The 15,911-nt window shown below is 37.1% G+C and overlaps 1 protein-coding gene across 1 annotated transcript in view; it reads left to right on the top strand.

Moving 5' to 3' along the window:
- The first annotated feature begins 240 nt into the window (after positions 1-240).
- Positions 241-15,911, top strand: part of C8A (complement C8 alpha chain) — a 63,810-nt gene continuing 48,139 nt past the window's right edge. The window contains exon 1 of the mRNA XM_032416692.1: positions 241-407. Coding sequence (XP_032272583.1) covers positions 331-407 — 77 coding nt within the window. The 5' untranslated portion in view covers positions 241-330. The remainder of the gene's footprint in view (positions 408-15,911) is intronic.

Raw genomic sequence — 15,911 nt, 5'->3', positions numbered from 1 at the left:
TTCTGCAACTGTCTCTTGATTTGGCTTTGCCTCATTCTGAAAATAAGTTCTCTTTCCTAGACTGGTATTGGCTTCAAATCCTCCTTTCCTCAACCATATGGATATTACTTTTCAAAAGATCTGAAGGACAGTGGCCTTTGGTGTCTGAAATTTTAGGGTATTTGGCTAATCAATAACCCTCGTCACTAATTAACCACATCTCAATGACAGCTGAGTGAGTTCTGTTAGTTCCAAACATTAAATTGATCTTACAGGTCCCAGCCTGAAGACATCTTTAACTCCAACTCTCTGAATAATTTTATTCGTTCTAAGTAATATAGGGTGGATGAGATGTTTGCTGCTGCTTTCTTCATCTTGTCTTTGATGACTTGTCAGCCTGGGGTAACCATTCAGGAGAAGGTGAACCGGTGAGTTGGCCATAAATCTGCAAAATTTGCACATAGGGATCACCTAATGGGGAGCTAAGGCACTTTCCTGTTTGCAACAGGTTATTTTAGGATGGAATGTGACCCCTTTTGTGTTATTACCAATCCAGTGAAGGACTACAGGACAGTGAAAAGAGCATGCCCTTGGAGTCAGATGGACCTGTATACAAATCACAGATCTAATACTCAAGAGTTGGGTAATCTGGAGTGGACCACTTAATCTCTTTGAGCTTCAGGTTCCCTAGTGGAAATGAGAATAATAATGCCTCATCTATAAGAGCTAATAAATATGAAATAAGGTCCTAGATATAAAGTATACTCAGTTTAATAAATAATAATTCTCTTGAGTAATGTTGGACAGCTAACCTCTACTTATCTGTTTGTGAATCTTGCAAATTCCCATCTCATAGTGTTTGAGGGAGGATACAATTAGGTAATGTTAATAACATCATCTTGGGAAAGGCAAGAGACTGTAGAGATGCTGGGTCATTTCATTCTTAAAACGAGTTTACCTTTTGCTGTAGGGTAAAGAGTGAAAGTGATATTTTCATATGTACATTGCAATTTTACCCATTTCATTTCCTTGAATGGTCCAACCTGGCTGCAGGTTTTTATATCTTAACATCAAGTATGTCATGGTGCTTAAACAGCCCCTTATTTTAGCTTTGGGGTAATGTGAAAGCAGTCCTTGTTTCCCAAACACTGAAGATGTTAAGTTGAGCTATTTTATTCAAGTTCTTGTTGAGAGATTTAATTTTGAATCATTATTGCTTTTAAATGCTAGAGCAAGAGAGATTTCCTTTACATAACAGTTCAGAAGGGGGAAAGGCATTTTTACAAGCAGTTAATTTGCAACTTGTATTTAAAGCAAATTCACTTTTGAAAAATCAGAAAATTCACCTCTAATAATTAGAAGATAAAGGCAAGAGAACGGTGGTAAAAGAAATCTCTACTGAGATACTCTTAATTATAAAAGCTTATCATTGTAATCCTTTTTGAAAATGAACAAAGAGTCTTGATGTTTGATGAACTTATCAAATAAGACAGACCAGTGAAGAGGCAAACTTGAAGTCAAGGCAAAAGAGAGCCAATTAAATACTTCACAAAGTGCTGAAGTAGGAAATCATGAGGTCTTTGTATCTAATGCCAGTTTATCTGACCCTGGCTTTGAAAATGGAAGACTACATGGTGAAATAATTTTACTGGGTTCAAATTATGGCCCTGGCATTTACTATTGGTGTGATCTCAGGCAAGTTACATAAGTGTTCTGAGTTGTAAAATGGGAGGAAATTCAGAGAAACAAATGGATGAAAGTACTTAGGACAATGCCTGGTACTTAGTAAGCATTCAGTGGAAGCTACTGCCAGTGGTTTTGTGTGATTGTTATTGTCATATTTTGGTCTTTACATTCTCTCTGATGGTTGACAAAAATTAGATAGAACAAATGTATAGTGTGTCAATTGGCATGGATTGTCAAGTTTGGTCAGTGATTTCAAACATATACAGAATTTAACAGTGGCACACTTTTTGCCCCAAATAAAATCTTACATGAAACCTAACAGTGAGAAAGACAGATGATATACATTTTTAATGGTACACTTTAATTTTTAAATTTGTTTTAATTTTTAAAATTTTTGGTACATCTTTATTTTTATAAGCTCTTTTTTACCATTTGCTTATTATATATAAACTCTTAATAGAAACATGGGATTGAGAAAAACATTTAAAAATAATGGTGATGAGGGATGCCTGGGTGGCTCAGTCAGTTAAGCATCTGCCTTCAGCTCAGGTCATGATCCCAGGGTGTGGGATCAAGCCCCACATCGGGCTCCTTGCTCAATGGGGAGTCTGCTTCTCCCTCTGCCTGCCGCACCCCCTGCTTGTGCACTCTCTCTCTCTGACAAATAAATAGATAAATAAATCTTTAAAAAAATAATGATGATGAAAATCAGTTGTAATATCCAGCCTCAAATATCAATGGCTCTCCATCACATATTTTATATAAATAATACATTTTAGCATGTGTGCTGCTTTAAAAAGTTTAAACAATTTTCAGTCCTTCTAATTTATTGAGATTGTTTTATGATAAAGAATATGATCTCTTAGTGAATATATCATGTGCACTCAAAAGTGTGTATTTCTGTGTTGTTGGGTGTAGTGCTAAGTCATTAAATCAAGCTGGTTGTTAATATTGCTCAAGTTTTCATCTCCTTGTTCTATTTATTACTGAGGGAGGGATGTTGCCATCTCCAGCTGTATTTGTGGATTTGTCTATTTCTCCTTTCAGTTCCTTCAGTTTTTGCTTCATGTGTTTTCAAACTCTGTTATCTATCATCTATCTATGTATCATCTATCTATATTTAGAATTATTATGTCTTCTTGATGACTTGCCTCCTTATCATTATGAAAGGCTTTCATTATCCATAGGAATTGTTTTTGTTCTGCAGTCTATTATTAACATAACTATTCTTGCTTTCTTTTGATTATTGTTTGCATGGTGAGTTTTTTCCAATACTTTATTTTGACTTATCTGATTCTTCATACTTTAAAGTATGCTTCATGAAGATAGCACATAGATGAATTTTGCTTTAGTGTCTAGTCTAACAATCTCTGTCTTTTAATCACAGTATTTATACCGTTTATATAAAATGTAATTACTGGGGGGCGCCTGGGTGGCTCAGTTGGTTAAGCGACTGCCTTCGGCTCAGGTCGTGATCTCAGGGTCCTGGGATCGAGCCCCACATCGGGCTCCCTGTTCAGCGGGAGCCTGCTTCTCCCTCTCCCACTCCCCCTGCTTATGTTCCCTCTCTCGCTGTCTCTCTCTGTCAAATAAATAAATAAAACCTTTAAAAAAAAATGTAATTACTGATAACTTTGCATTTGTTTATCACCTTTTTGTTTTTTACTTGTCCCATTTGCTCTTTATTTCTGGTTTTTATCTTTTAGATTTAATATTTTTTCTAATTCCAAATGATTTATTAGCTATTCTTCTTTCTTGTTGCTGTTGTTATTGTTCTTAGATTTACAATATATGCCATTAATTTATCACAGCCTACTTTCCAATAATGATATCATTTTTGATATCATTTTTATTCTCACTGAGTAACTTCCTTTGACATTTCTTGCAATGCAGAATGACTTCTGGTGATGAATTCTCCATTTTCAGTGGTCTGAAAAAGTCTTTATTTTGCCTTTATTTTGAAGGATACCTTTGGTAAATATAAAGTTCTAAGTGAGTTATTTCTTTTCCTGCCACATCACTTTAAAGATTCATTCCATTATCTTTGGCTTGCATAGTCTCTGAGGAAAAATCTGCTTTCCTCTTTGTGTAATATGTCATTTTTAAAAAATTGACTACTTTTACGATTTTCTCCTTATTACTGATTTTCAGCAATTTGATTATGATGCACTTTGGTATGGTTCTGTAGGTTTATAGTTCTCACCAAATTTGGAAAAAAATTTCGCCATTATTAATTTAAATGTTTCTCTGCCCCATAATCTCTTTTCCTTCTGATAGTATAATTGCAGATAGTCAGACTGCTCGATATCCCACAGTCCACTGAGGCTCTGCTCTTTTTGTTGTTGTTGTTGTTGGCAGTCTTTTTATCTTTTTGTTCCATTTTGGATAGCTTCTGTCACTGTACCTTCAAGTTTGCTAATCTTTTCTTCTGCAGTATTTACTCTGTTGTTAACCTGTTCAATGAATTTTTCATTTCTGTTGTAATGATTTTCAGTTTTGTTTTTTTTTAAAAGATTTTATTTATTTATTTGAGAGAGAGAGAGCTCATGAGAGGGGGGGAGGGTCAGAGGGAGAAGCAGACTCCCTGTTGAGCAGGGAGCCTGATGTGGGACTCGATCCCGGGACTCCAGGATCATGACCTGAACCGAAGGCAGTCGCTTAACCAACTGAGCCACCCAGGCGCCCGTAATGATTTTCAGCTTTAAAAGTTTCATTTGGTATTCTTTTACATCTTCCACTTATCATGATGTTCATGATTCTCCTTACATACTTGGATATATGTGCAATAACTCTTCCAAAGTTCTTGTCTGCTGCTTCCATCCTTTCTGTATCACAGATCTTTGGAATTAGGACTGACACAGACAGCATATGGTTTAATCCATCCACTCATGTGGCAGGCAAAGAACCTGAGCCCCAGAAAGAGGGAGAGAGAGAAGGGGCATATTATATAACAACCAGGCCTCTCTGCCAGGCATTTTAAGAATACTGGCCAATTAATCCTCATTGTGTCTCTCTAAGATTGTTGTAATTATTATCCCCTGATTGAGGGCCAGAGAGGAGACAAAGCAGTCTGACAGGTTCTAAATCACTTGGCCATCTAGTGGAACAGTCAGGTCTTCTAATTGCTGTATCACTGTTATCTCCACCATTCCTGCTACCCTCATCCACCAGAAAAAAAAAAATGTTTTTTTTCCCCCCAAAACTAAGCACACATTTTCATAAGTAGTGCAAATACAACATTTTCAACCAAAAATTTCCATTGATGGAAAATGAACAAAATTCCTTTAGAGGGACTGATGGAAACATGAGTGAGAACCTCAAACATGGAGGATGACCATAAAGGTTTGTTTCTCTGTATTATTAAATAGGACACAGAGGTAGCGGACCCTGAGAAGCTTAAATCATGATCCTTCTCTATTTTATTTATTTCAGAGGCATCAGAGTGTGTTTTACAAAGTATCCAGGGCTAGAGCCATGTGACTATTTTCAAAAGTTGTCCAGATAACTGGAAATCAGTATGTATTCAAGCTACATGAATTTTTAACTAATATGAATAGTCAGTAGTGGACTCATATCCAGAGTAGTGGATATGACTCAGAAGTGAATCCTGTGAATGTGGACATTTTTGTTCAGGGTAACTAATCATTAGCTATACTTGAAGTGGCATTGGGTATCGGCTTTGGAGTGAGATCAACCTGTGTTTAAATCCTGGCTTCACCACTTAGTGGCTCCAGAATTTGGGGAAGTTAAACTAAGACTCAACTTTATCATCTATAAAACAGAGATACATATTTCACTGAGTGTTTCTCAGGAGTTAGGAGAGTTCATACAAAGTACTTAGCACAAAAATGGCACATGGTAAGCTTTTAGAATATTATTCTTATTACTCTCTTTCCCTTTTGTCAGAAATCCTGCATAGTGTATCTTGAAATGCTAAAACAATGCATACATTTTAGTGTCAAACAGCCTTCATTTAAATCCTTGCTTTGCCATTTTACTATCTATATAACTTTAAGCAAGTTTATTTCATCTCCCCATGAATCTGTTTTACTTACCTATAAAATGGGTGTAATAATTCCCACCCCACAGCATTCTTATAAAATTTAAATGAAATAATATAAAAGTGAATGAGATAATATATTTATACCCAACATTTGTACTGAGTTCCTACCATAGGCAAAGTACTACACTTAGCACTAGGCTGCAATGGTGAACAATATAGTCGTGACCTCTGCCTGGTAGAACGTGCAGTGTAGGGATGGAGATAAAATATGAGCAGTTCTATGTATATGGCATGATGTTAACATAGGGCAGGCAGGTCAAAGAAAGCTATCTAGAGGAAGAGAGGCTTAACTGAACTGGGACGTTTCAGCCAGATGAACGAGGTGTGATTACTCGATGTGGAGGAAACAGCATTATGCAAACATATTGCAGGAAAGCCTGGCACATGCTTAGAACTAGAAGTTCTGTGTGGAATTCTCTGTGTACCCAGCACACAGTAGATACTTTTCATTTGTTCATTTCATCCATCCATTCGTTCATTTGTTCATTTATTCATTCAGTATATACTCTAGGTATGCTAGGTGTTGGTGGTGAACTAAACAGATAATGTTCCTACCCTTAAGGAATTTACAGTGTAGTGATAGAGTCCATAAACATGTAAACAAAACATTACAGTAAAAAAACTGTGATAAGTACTATGGAGGAAACAAATAGGGCCTTTTGACGGAGGATATTAGAGCAATCTAAAGACAGGCTGGCTGGTGGGTTTTCTCTAGAGGTGGCATTTAAGCTGAGAGATGTAGGATGGTAAGGAGAAGCCAGGTGAAGAACAAGGGAGAATGGAGAGATCAACCCGTGTGAAGATCCAGTGGGAAATGGCCCATCATGCTCCTGGCCCTGAAGGATGGGAACAGCATGAGAGTAGGGTATTGTGCCCTAAGAGGATGTCAAAAAGGTGGGCAGAGACCAGATCACAGGGGACCTTGGCATCATGATGAGGAATTTGGACTTCAGTTTATGTGTACTAACAACCAACCAACCAACCAGCCAAAAAACACTGGAGGGTCTTATAAAGGGGGGGGGGGGGGGGGGGGTAGGGATTATCTGATTTCTAATAAAAAAAATTCATTCTGGTGGCTGTGCAGAGAAGCAATGGGTGAAAGCTGCAGTGGGAGCTCCCACAGGAGGCCACAGCAGCGCTCTGGGTGAGAGATAATAATGCCTTAAATGAGAGTTGTAGCAGTAGAGGTAGGTGGAAGGGAAGATATTTGACATATATCTTGAAAGTAAAATGACAGAAATTTCCAAAGGACTAGATATGGGGGTGAGGGGAAAGAAGGAATTAAAGACCACAGCCAGGTATCTGTCTTGAGCAACCACGTGTTATGGTGGTTCCACTTTTGGATGTGGGTAAAACTGAGAGGGAAGCTGGTTAGCAGAAAATTAAGAGTTGATATTTGGAGCCATTAAAAGTTTGCCGTGCCTCAGAGGCACTGACCTGGGGGAGATCTAAAATGGCGCAGTTGGATAAAGAAAACAGGATTTAAGAGGAGTGGTCTAGGTTGAAGACCTAAAGTGAGGAGGCATCAGCATAGAGTCATGGGAAGCCCAGGAAATGGATCTCACCTTCCTAAGAGTGAGAGAAGCAGAAAGAGAAAAGAAAGGCAGTACTGCACCCTGAGGCATTCTAGTTTGTAGAGAATTCAAAAAGAACTGGCCACAGAGGTCGGGAGGGAGCCAGGAAGTGTGGTGCTGAAGCTATCCAAGACAGACCGATTTCAAGAAGGGAACAATGGCTAACAGAAGGAAGTGAGACCAAGTCAGAAAACTTTCCACTGGATTTAACAACATGGAGGTCACTGGAGACTCAGTCAACTTTCAAAGTCAATTTAAAATACCTCAGTTTCATGACATAATTTCCACGTAATAACTGGATGGATCTGCGTCAAGGTGATATAGTGACAGTCAGTCTTAAATATAAGCTGAGCCAACTTATTAGGATGATCCTTGGCAATAATCAGGGTTAGGCCTTCTAACCTTCTAGCCAATTTATTATTTTGTGATCTCAATTGCTGAGGTAGCCACATGCGGGGGTCAAGCATTTGACTCACAGGTTGCATGTTCAACTCCAGGTTTTAGGCCCTTTGCCCTCTGGGCCACCCTATTTAAAAAGTCAAATGGGTAGCATCTCACTAATCCACAGCCCTATACAGCATAGGCATTCAATACCTTTTTGATGAAGGTGGAGAGTTTTGATGAGTGTGTATGGGGTTGAGAAGGTTAGAGAGAAGGAACTGACATGTACATCAGGCTTGTGCTTGGGGCTTTACATACATGATCTTAGCCCATATTCAAAACAGTCTCACAAGTTATTATTATCCTGTTTTTCACTTATAAGGAAATCAAAGTTCAGTAGGTAGCAGAAACTGCATTTCAATGCATGTTTGGTGGACTCCAAACCACTTTGTGTTATAGCAGCATGCCCTCAACTGTGTTACATGATCTTACAGATGTTGCATGAAACAAGAAATGATGTGTTCAAAAATTTGGGAAAATGCTGGGTTGTGTAAATTAGAATGCAGGACTTTTCAGGGCCTTTAATATGTTGCATTTTAAATTTCCAAGAGTAGCATGTCGTATGCAATTTATCCAAATTTGACCATGTAAGTTTTCTTCTCTTCCTTCACAACCCCAGGTTGAGTACTTCACAGAGCACACTTTGAGAAATCCTGCCATAGTACTATATTGACTTGTGGCGATTCTATAGATAAAAAAAAACTAAAAGCCAGTTAGGTAAAGAAACTTGCTCACTGTAGCATAACAAAGTAGATGTAAACTAAAAATTGTAATCAAAGACTCCCGACTCTCAGTGCTCTGTATTAAATGTGTTATTGCTTGAGTAGATTCTCAGCAGCTAGGAGATGCTTTTCTTATTTTTTATTCTTTGGAGATGCTTTAAAACTATTTTCCAAGATTTACTAGATCACAAATTTATCCATGGTTTCCTAAGTAAATGAAAAAAAAAATGATACAATTCTTCTGGAAAGCCATTTGGCCATAGGTGTCATAAGCCTTAAAATCACCCGTATCCTTCAGCCCGGCCATCCCATTCTACAGGCTGTATCTTCAGGAAAGAACTTAGAATATGGAAAGACTGGGTGCTCAATAATCTAATTTTTTGATGTTAGACGAGTGGAACCATGTGTAGCCATCATAAATAGTTTACATTTCTGCTATGGTATTAAGTGGAAAACCAGGACGTAAAATATAATACTCAGTATGACCTCAATTATATTATGAAAATGGAGCGAAAGGAAATAAAACAAAATATTAATGGTGGGAAGGTTGGAGGCATTTTTTTTCTTTTATGTTCTCCTTAAAGAGAATGTATTGCTTTTATAATAAGCAAAAAATAAACTACATTTAAAGATTCATTGGAATGATACGAGAAAATGCTGGACATATTGATATTGGCTAAAAGGTTGGAGCCCTGTAATGACTTAATGAATGGTCCTTGTGTACTTTCTGTACTCTTTCTTCAATGATAGGATTACTATGTGTACTTCTGTCTAGACATCATGTCACAAAGCTTTTAAAGCTACAGCAACACAGCACTGCTCTGTCTAGGTTTTCACTTCCATCCATTAATACTGTTTCCTTTCACTTTGACATCATAATGCAGTCTCTGTGGGCTTACATTGACACTATCTTGTCAATTCCATAGTGAGATGCAAAAATAATCCTGGAGTCATTTTCTGTTCCCAAACCTTCATCATGTACCTTCTACCCACCTTTTGATGATTAGAACCCTGTCTTTCTCCATGTTCCTATACTTCAAACTTTTATTATTAGGACAATCTATCAGAAAAATGACATATAGACAGAATCTTGAGCTATTTGAATATCTAGTTACCAGAATTAGTTAATTAGCTTCTAACCAGAAATTAGGTTCAAATAAGTCTCTAAACGATGCCATTCTTTTTTCTGTAAATTAGTTTCATTCTTTCCCTTCTTTTCTTTCCTTCCTTCCTCTCCCTCTCTCCCCCCTTTCCTCCCCTCTTCCCTTTTTGTCCATCACCCTCCCTGCTTTCCTCCCTTCATTCTTTTTTTTTTTCCTTTCCTAAATATTGCTGAACACTTTCCTTGGGTCTGACACCATGATAGGTATAGTAAACAAACATACAGACAGATCTGCCTTCACAGAGCTTACAATCTGGTGAAGACAGAAATTAGACTAATATTACAAGTGTGATAATTAAGTGTTGAAAAGATGTGCAGAGATTGACCAAACTAGATGAGGGGAGGAAAAATATTTCCTGGAGAAATGATGTTTAGGATGACATTGAAAGATACCTAGGAGTTAACCAGGTAAAGTGGTAGATAGTTGGATTCGTTCAGGATTGGATTTTATAGGTAGGCATGATTAAGGGAAGAGTGGAGTCCAGAAATTTAGGACATGATTATGATTTTAAAATGATAGATCATGGAATCAAAACTAGTTATAAAGGGAAATGAAAATAGAGGGAATATTATTGATAGAAAGCTTAGGTGTCAAGAGAGTAAAAGCCCCAAAGAAGTCCAAATAAAAGTGCATTGGGAATCCTTGAGCATATAACAACAGAAGTAGAAGAGCCCCCAAATAACTATTCACAGATGACTCACGAATTAAAGATTTGGAGGAGAAGCTGTTTCAGAGAGTGAGAAGGACCAGGATGTGACCATAGAAGATAGTAGAATGATGAAAAAGTCCCTGGAGGTGAGGAAAAGGAGTAATTGAGGGGCAAGAGTTGGATAGCTCATTTATGGGGCTGGCGGGGCTTCCCAGGGTGATGGAAGGAATTGGAATAGAGAGGAAGTTTGTGAGCCGAGGGCTGAAGTTTTCTTTGCTACCGTCCCTACGGTAGCACTGGTATTACACATTAACATCATTTTATAGATCAGAGTTTCTCAAAGTGTGGTCTGCAGACCCCAGGGAGTCCCCAAGATCTTTACAGAGGAGTTCTATGGGTTCAAAACAATAACACTAAGACATTTGCCCTTTCCACTGGGTTAATACTTTCACTGATGGTGCAAAAGTTATGGTGGATAAAAATACTGTGGTCTTGGTACAAATCAAGGCAGTGACATCAAACTCACAGGAAAGAAGTTAAGTTTGACTTAAGAAAGTCCCTCTTGCAATAGTAAAAATCACTAATGTTATTAAACTTCAATCTTTGAAAAAAACACCTCAATCTTTGAACACAAGTTACTTAAATATTGTATGTGACAAAATGAGGAGAATGCATTATGAACTTCTGCTGTACTGAAGTATGATGGTTGTCTTAAGAAAAAGCAATTAGCCACTTTTTCCCCTGGAACATTGTTTTTACTCGACAAGATAGCTAACAAGCTATGGTTATTCAGGCTTACTTATTTGGCAGACATTGTTTCAAAAATGAACAGGGAGCCCATCACTTCAAGGAAACCAAATAATATAATTTGTTATCAATGATAAAATTTTTGAGCTTTCAAACAAAAATTAAAATTTTGGAAAACATAACCACTGAGCTTGATGAGATCACTGGTGATATTAATAAATTTGACTTTTTATATTGGAGAGTGAAATGTGTTAATATTGTTAAGATATGCATAGTGAACCATTGTTTTCCAAATTTCCAATGCCTGGTGTTACAAAAATCATGTAGGAGTGCCAGATCCATTAAAATACTTTAATGTGGGGCTGAGTTGTTAAGCGTCTGCCTTCGGCTCAGGTCATGATCCCGGGGTCCTGGGATCGAGCCCCGCATCGGGCTCCCTGCTCCACAGGAAGCCTGCTTCTCCCTCTCCCACTCCCCCTGCTTATGTTCCCTCTCTTGCTGTGTCTCTCTCTGTCAAATAAATAAATAAAAAATCTTAAAAAAATAAAATAAAATAAAATAAAATACTTTAATGTAACAGGGTGCAAAAAATTCATTGACATGCTTTCAGATTCCACATTGCAAGTAACATTTAAAAAATTATGGCTTGTCAAGTTGTGGTGTAGTATCAAAGAAGAATACCCATAGTTATCTGAAAGACTATTAAAATTCCCCTCAACTATGTAACATTTTTAACTATATACATCTATGAGGCTTATTTTCCTCAAAGACCTCAACAAAAGCAACGAAAAGCAACAGATTGAATGAAGAAGCAGAAATGAGAAGGGAACTGCATTCTACTAACCCAAACATTAAAGACAGTTGCAAATATGTAAAACAATGACATACTTTTCACTAATTATTTTCATGGAAATCTGTTTTCAAATAAAATTATGGCATATATTGTAACATGTAGTGAGTTTGATGTTAAACTTTTATTATTTATTTATTTATTCTTTAATTTTATTGTATTATGTTAGTCACCATACATTACATCATTAGTTTTTGATGTAGTGTTCCATGATTCATTGTTTTCGTGTAACACCCAGTGCTCCATGCAGTACGTGCCCTCCTTAATACCCATCACCAGGCTAACCAATCCCCCCTCCCCCCTCCCCTCTAAAACCCTGTTTGTTTCTCAGAGTCCATAGTGTCTAATGGTTCATCTCTCCCTCCGATTCTCCCCCTTGATATTAAACTTTTAAATAGATAAATACATATTGCTAAAATTTATCTTTTGATTTTTAATGTTGTGAGTATCAGTAGCTGCAGCCTACTTAAACAAAGGTTCTTTGGAGTCTTCAGTAATATGTTCAAGTATACAAGAGTCCTGGGACCCAAGTTTGGAAACCAGTGTTAAAGATGAACATTGCTTTACCCATGGCTCCTTGTCTTGGGTTTCAGCCTGGGTGACTAGTAGCTCATGGAATAATTAGCATGAGATTTGAAGCACCCTTTTTCCTACACTTGGATGATAATTGTGCCATTCGTCACAGCAGAGGGTACCTGGCTCTCAGAAGTTATGGTAATACTGGTGGTAACAGCCAGATTAACAGGTGAATCCCACCAAACAATTAAAGAAGAGTTAATACCTATTCTTCTCAAACTATTTCAAAATATAGAAGAGGAAGGAAAGCTTCCAAATACATTCTACAAGAAATGGATAAATTCCTAGAAATCGACAATCTTCCAAAATTGAATCAGGAACAAACAGAAAATCTGAACAGACCAGTTATTACTAACAAAATTGAACCAGTAATCAGAAAATTCCTACAAACAAAAGTCCTGGACCAGACAGATTCACAGATGAATCCCACCAAACAATTAAGGAAGAGTTAATACCTATTCTCCTCAAACTATTTCAAAAAATAGAAGAGGAAGGAAAGCTTCCAAATACATTCTACAAGGCCAGCATTACTCTGATGCCAAAATTGGACAAAGGCCTCACGTAAGAAAAGTACAAGCTATCTCCAATGAACACAGATGCAAAAATCCTCAACAAAATATTAGCAAACCACATTCAACAACACATTAAAAGGATCATTCACCATGATCTAATGGGATTTATTCCAGGGATGCAAGAATGGTTCAATATTCATAAATCAATCAACATGATACACCACATTAACAAAATGAAAGATAAAAATCATACAATCATCTCAATAGATGCAGAAAAAGCATTTGACAAAATTCAACATCCATTAAAGATAAAAAGCTCTCAACAAAGTGGGTTTAGAGGGAACATACCTCAACATAATAATTAATAACATAATCACCATATATGACAAGCCCACAGCTAACATCATACTCACTGGTGAAAATGGAGACCTTTTTCTCTAAGATCAGGAACAAGACAAGGATGTCCACTCACCACTTTTATTCAACATAGTCCTAGAAGTCCTAGTCCCAAGCAATCTGACAAGAGGAAGAAATAAAACATATCCAAATTGGTAAGAAAGAAGTAAAACTGTCACTATTTGCACATGACATGATACTACACATAGAAAACCAAAAGACTCTACTAGAAAACTATTAAAAGTAATAAATTCAGTGATGTTATAAGATACAAAATTAACGTACAAAAAATGTTAGCTCTCCTCTGTACTTGTGGGTCTCTAAAATTAGGATAACTTGATCCACAATAGGATTGATATAGAATTAAAAAAGATAATTTATATAAACGCTCCAGCAGCACACCTGCATGGAGTAGGAGTGGTATTGTTGAACTGTCCATACCATCCAGAGCAACCTATAGATTTAATGCAATCCCTATCAAAACAGAAACAGAATTTCTCACAGAACTAGAACAAATCATCCTAAAATTTGTATGGAACCACAAAAGACCCCAAATAGCCAAACCCATCTTGAAAAAGAACAACAAAACTGAAGGTATCATAATCCCAGATGCCAAGGTATACTACAAAGATACAGTAATCAAAACAGTATGGTACTAGCACAGAAACGGACACATACCTCAACAGAACAGAATAGAAAGCCCAGAAATAAACCCACACTTTTATGGTCAATTAATCCACAACAAAAAAGGGAGGAATATACAACGGAAAAAAAGACAATCTGTTCAACAAATGGTGCTAAGAAAGCTGGACAGCGACACGCAAAAGAATAAAACCAGACTATTTTCTTATACCATACACAAAAATAAATTCAAATGGATTAAGGACCTAAATGTCAGACCTGAAACCATAAAATTCCTAGAAGAAGAAATAGGAAGCAATCTCTTTGACATCAGCTATAGAAACATTTTTCTAGATATGTCTCCTTTGGCAAGAGAAACAAAAGCAAAATTAAACTACTGGGACCACACCAAAATAAAAAGCATTTGCACAGTGAAGGAAACCATCAAGAAAACAAAAAGACAATCTACCGAATGGGAGAAGATATTTGCAAATGATATATCAGATAAGGGGTTAATATCCAACACCAACTCAACACCAAAAAACTAAATAATCCAATTAAAAGTAGACAGAGGATATGAATAGACATTTTCCCAAAGAAGACATACAGGCACATGAAAAGATGCTCAACATCACTAATCAATAGGAAAATGCAAATCAAAACCACAATGAGATACCACCTTACACCTGTCAGAATGGCTGAATTAAAAAACACAAGGAACAACAGGTGTTGGCGAGGATGTGGAGAAAAAGGAAGCCTTGTGCACTGTTGGTGGGAATGCAAGCTGGTATAGCCACTGTGGAAAATAGTTTGGAGGTTTTTCAAAAAACTAAAAATAGAATTACCATGTGATCCAGTAATTCCACTACTGGGTATCTACACAAAGAAAATGAAAACATTAATTCAAAAAGATATATGCACTCCTATGTTTATTGAAGCATTATTTATAGTAGCCTAGATATGGGAGCAACTCAAATGTCCATCAATAGATGGATGAAGATGTTGTGTGTGTGTATGTATATATATATATATACATACACACACACACACACACATATTGAAATAGAATGAAATCTTGCCATTTGCAACAACAGGGATGGATCTAGAAAATATAATGCTAAGTGAAATAAGGCAGACAGAGAAAGACAAATACCATATGATTTCATTGATATGTGAAATTTAAGAAATAAAACAAATGAGGGGTGCTGGGTGGCTCAGTCATTTAAGCCTCTGCCTTCGGCTTAGGTCATGATCCCAGGGTCCTGGGATCTAGCCCCACATTGGGCTCCCTGCTCAGCAGGGAGTCTTCTTCTCCCCCTCCTTCCTGCTCATGCTCTCTCTCACTATCTCTGTCTCTCTCAAATAAATAAATAAAATATTTTAAAAAAGAAACAAAACAAATGAACAAATTAAAAAAGGGAAAAAAACCTCTTTTTAAAAAAAATTTTATTTTATTATGTTATGTTAATCACCATACATCATTAGTTTTTTTTTTTTTTTTAAGATTTTATTTATTTGACAGAGAGAGACACAGCGAGAGAGGGAACACAAGCAGGGGGAATGGGAGAGGGAGAAGCAGTCTTCCCGCCAAGCAGGGAGCCCGATGTGGGGCTCGATCCCAAGACCCTGAGATCATACATCATTAGTTTTTGATATATATTCATTGTTTGGGTATAACACCCAGTGCTCCATTCAGTACGTGCCCTCTTTAGTACCCATCACCAGGCTAACCCATCCCCCACCCCCCTCCCCTCTAGAACCCTCAGTTTGTTTCTCAGAGTCCATAGTCTCTCACGGTTCGTCTCTCCCTCTGATTTCCCCCCTTTATTTTTCCCTTCCTACTATCTTCTCTTTTTTTTTTTTTTTAACATATAATGTATTATTGTTTCAGGGGTACAGGTCTGTGATTCATCAGTCTTACACAATTCACAG

The sequence above is a fragment of the Phoca vitulina genome, unplaced genomic scaffold, assembly GCF_004348235.1.
Source record: "Phoca vitulina isolate PV1807 unplaced genomic scaffold, GSC_HSeal_1.0 scaffold2, whole genome shotgun sequence".
Lineage (NCBI taxonomy): Eukaryota > Metazoa > Chordata > Mammalia > Carnivora > Phocidae > Phoca > Phoca vitulina.
The sequence above is the reverse complement of the archived record's forward strand: the minus strand, read 5'-3'. Positions and strand labels throughout refer to the sequence as shown.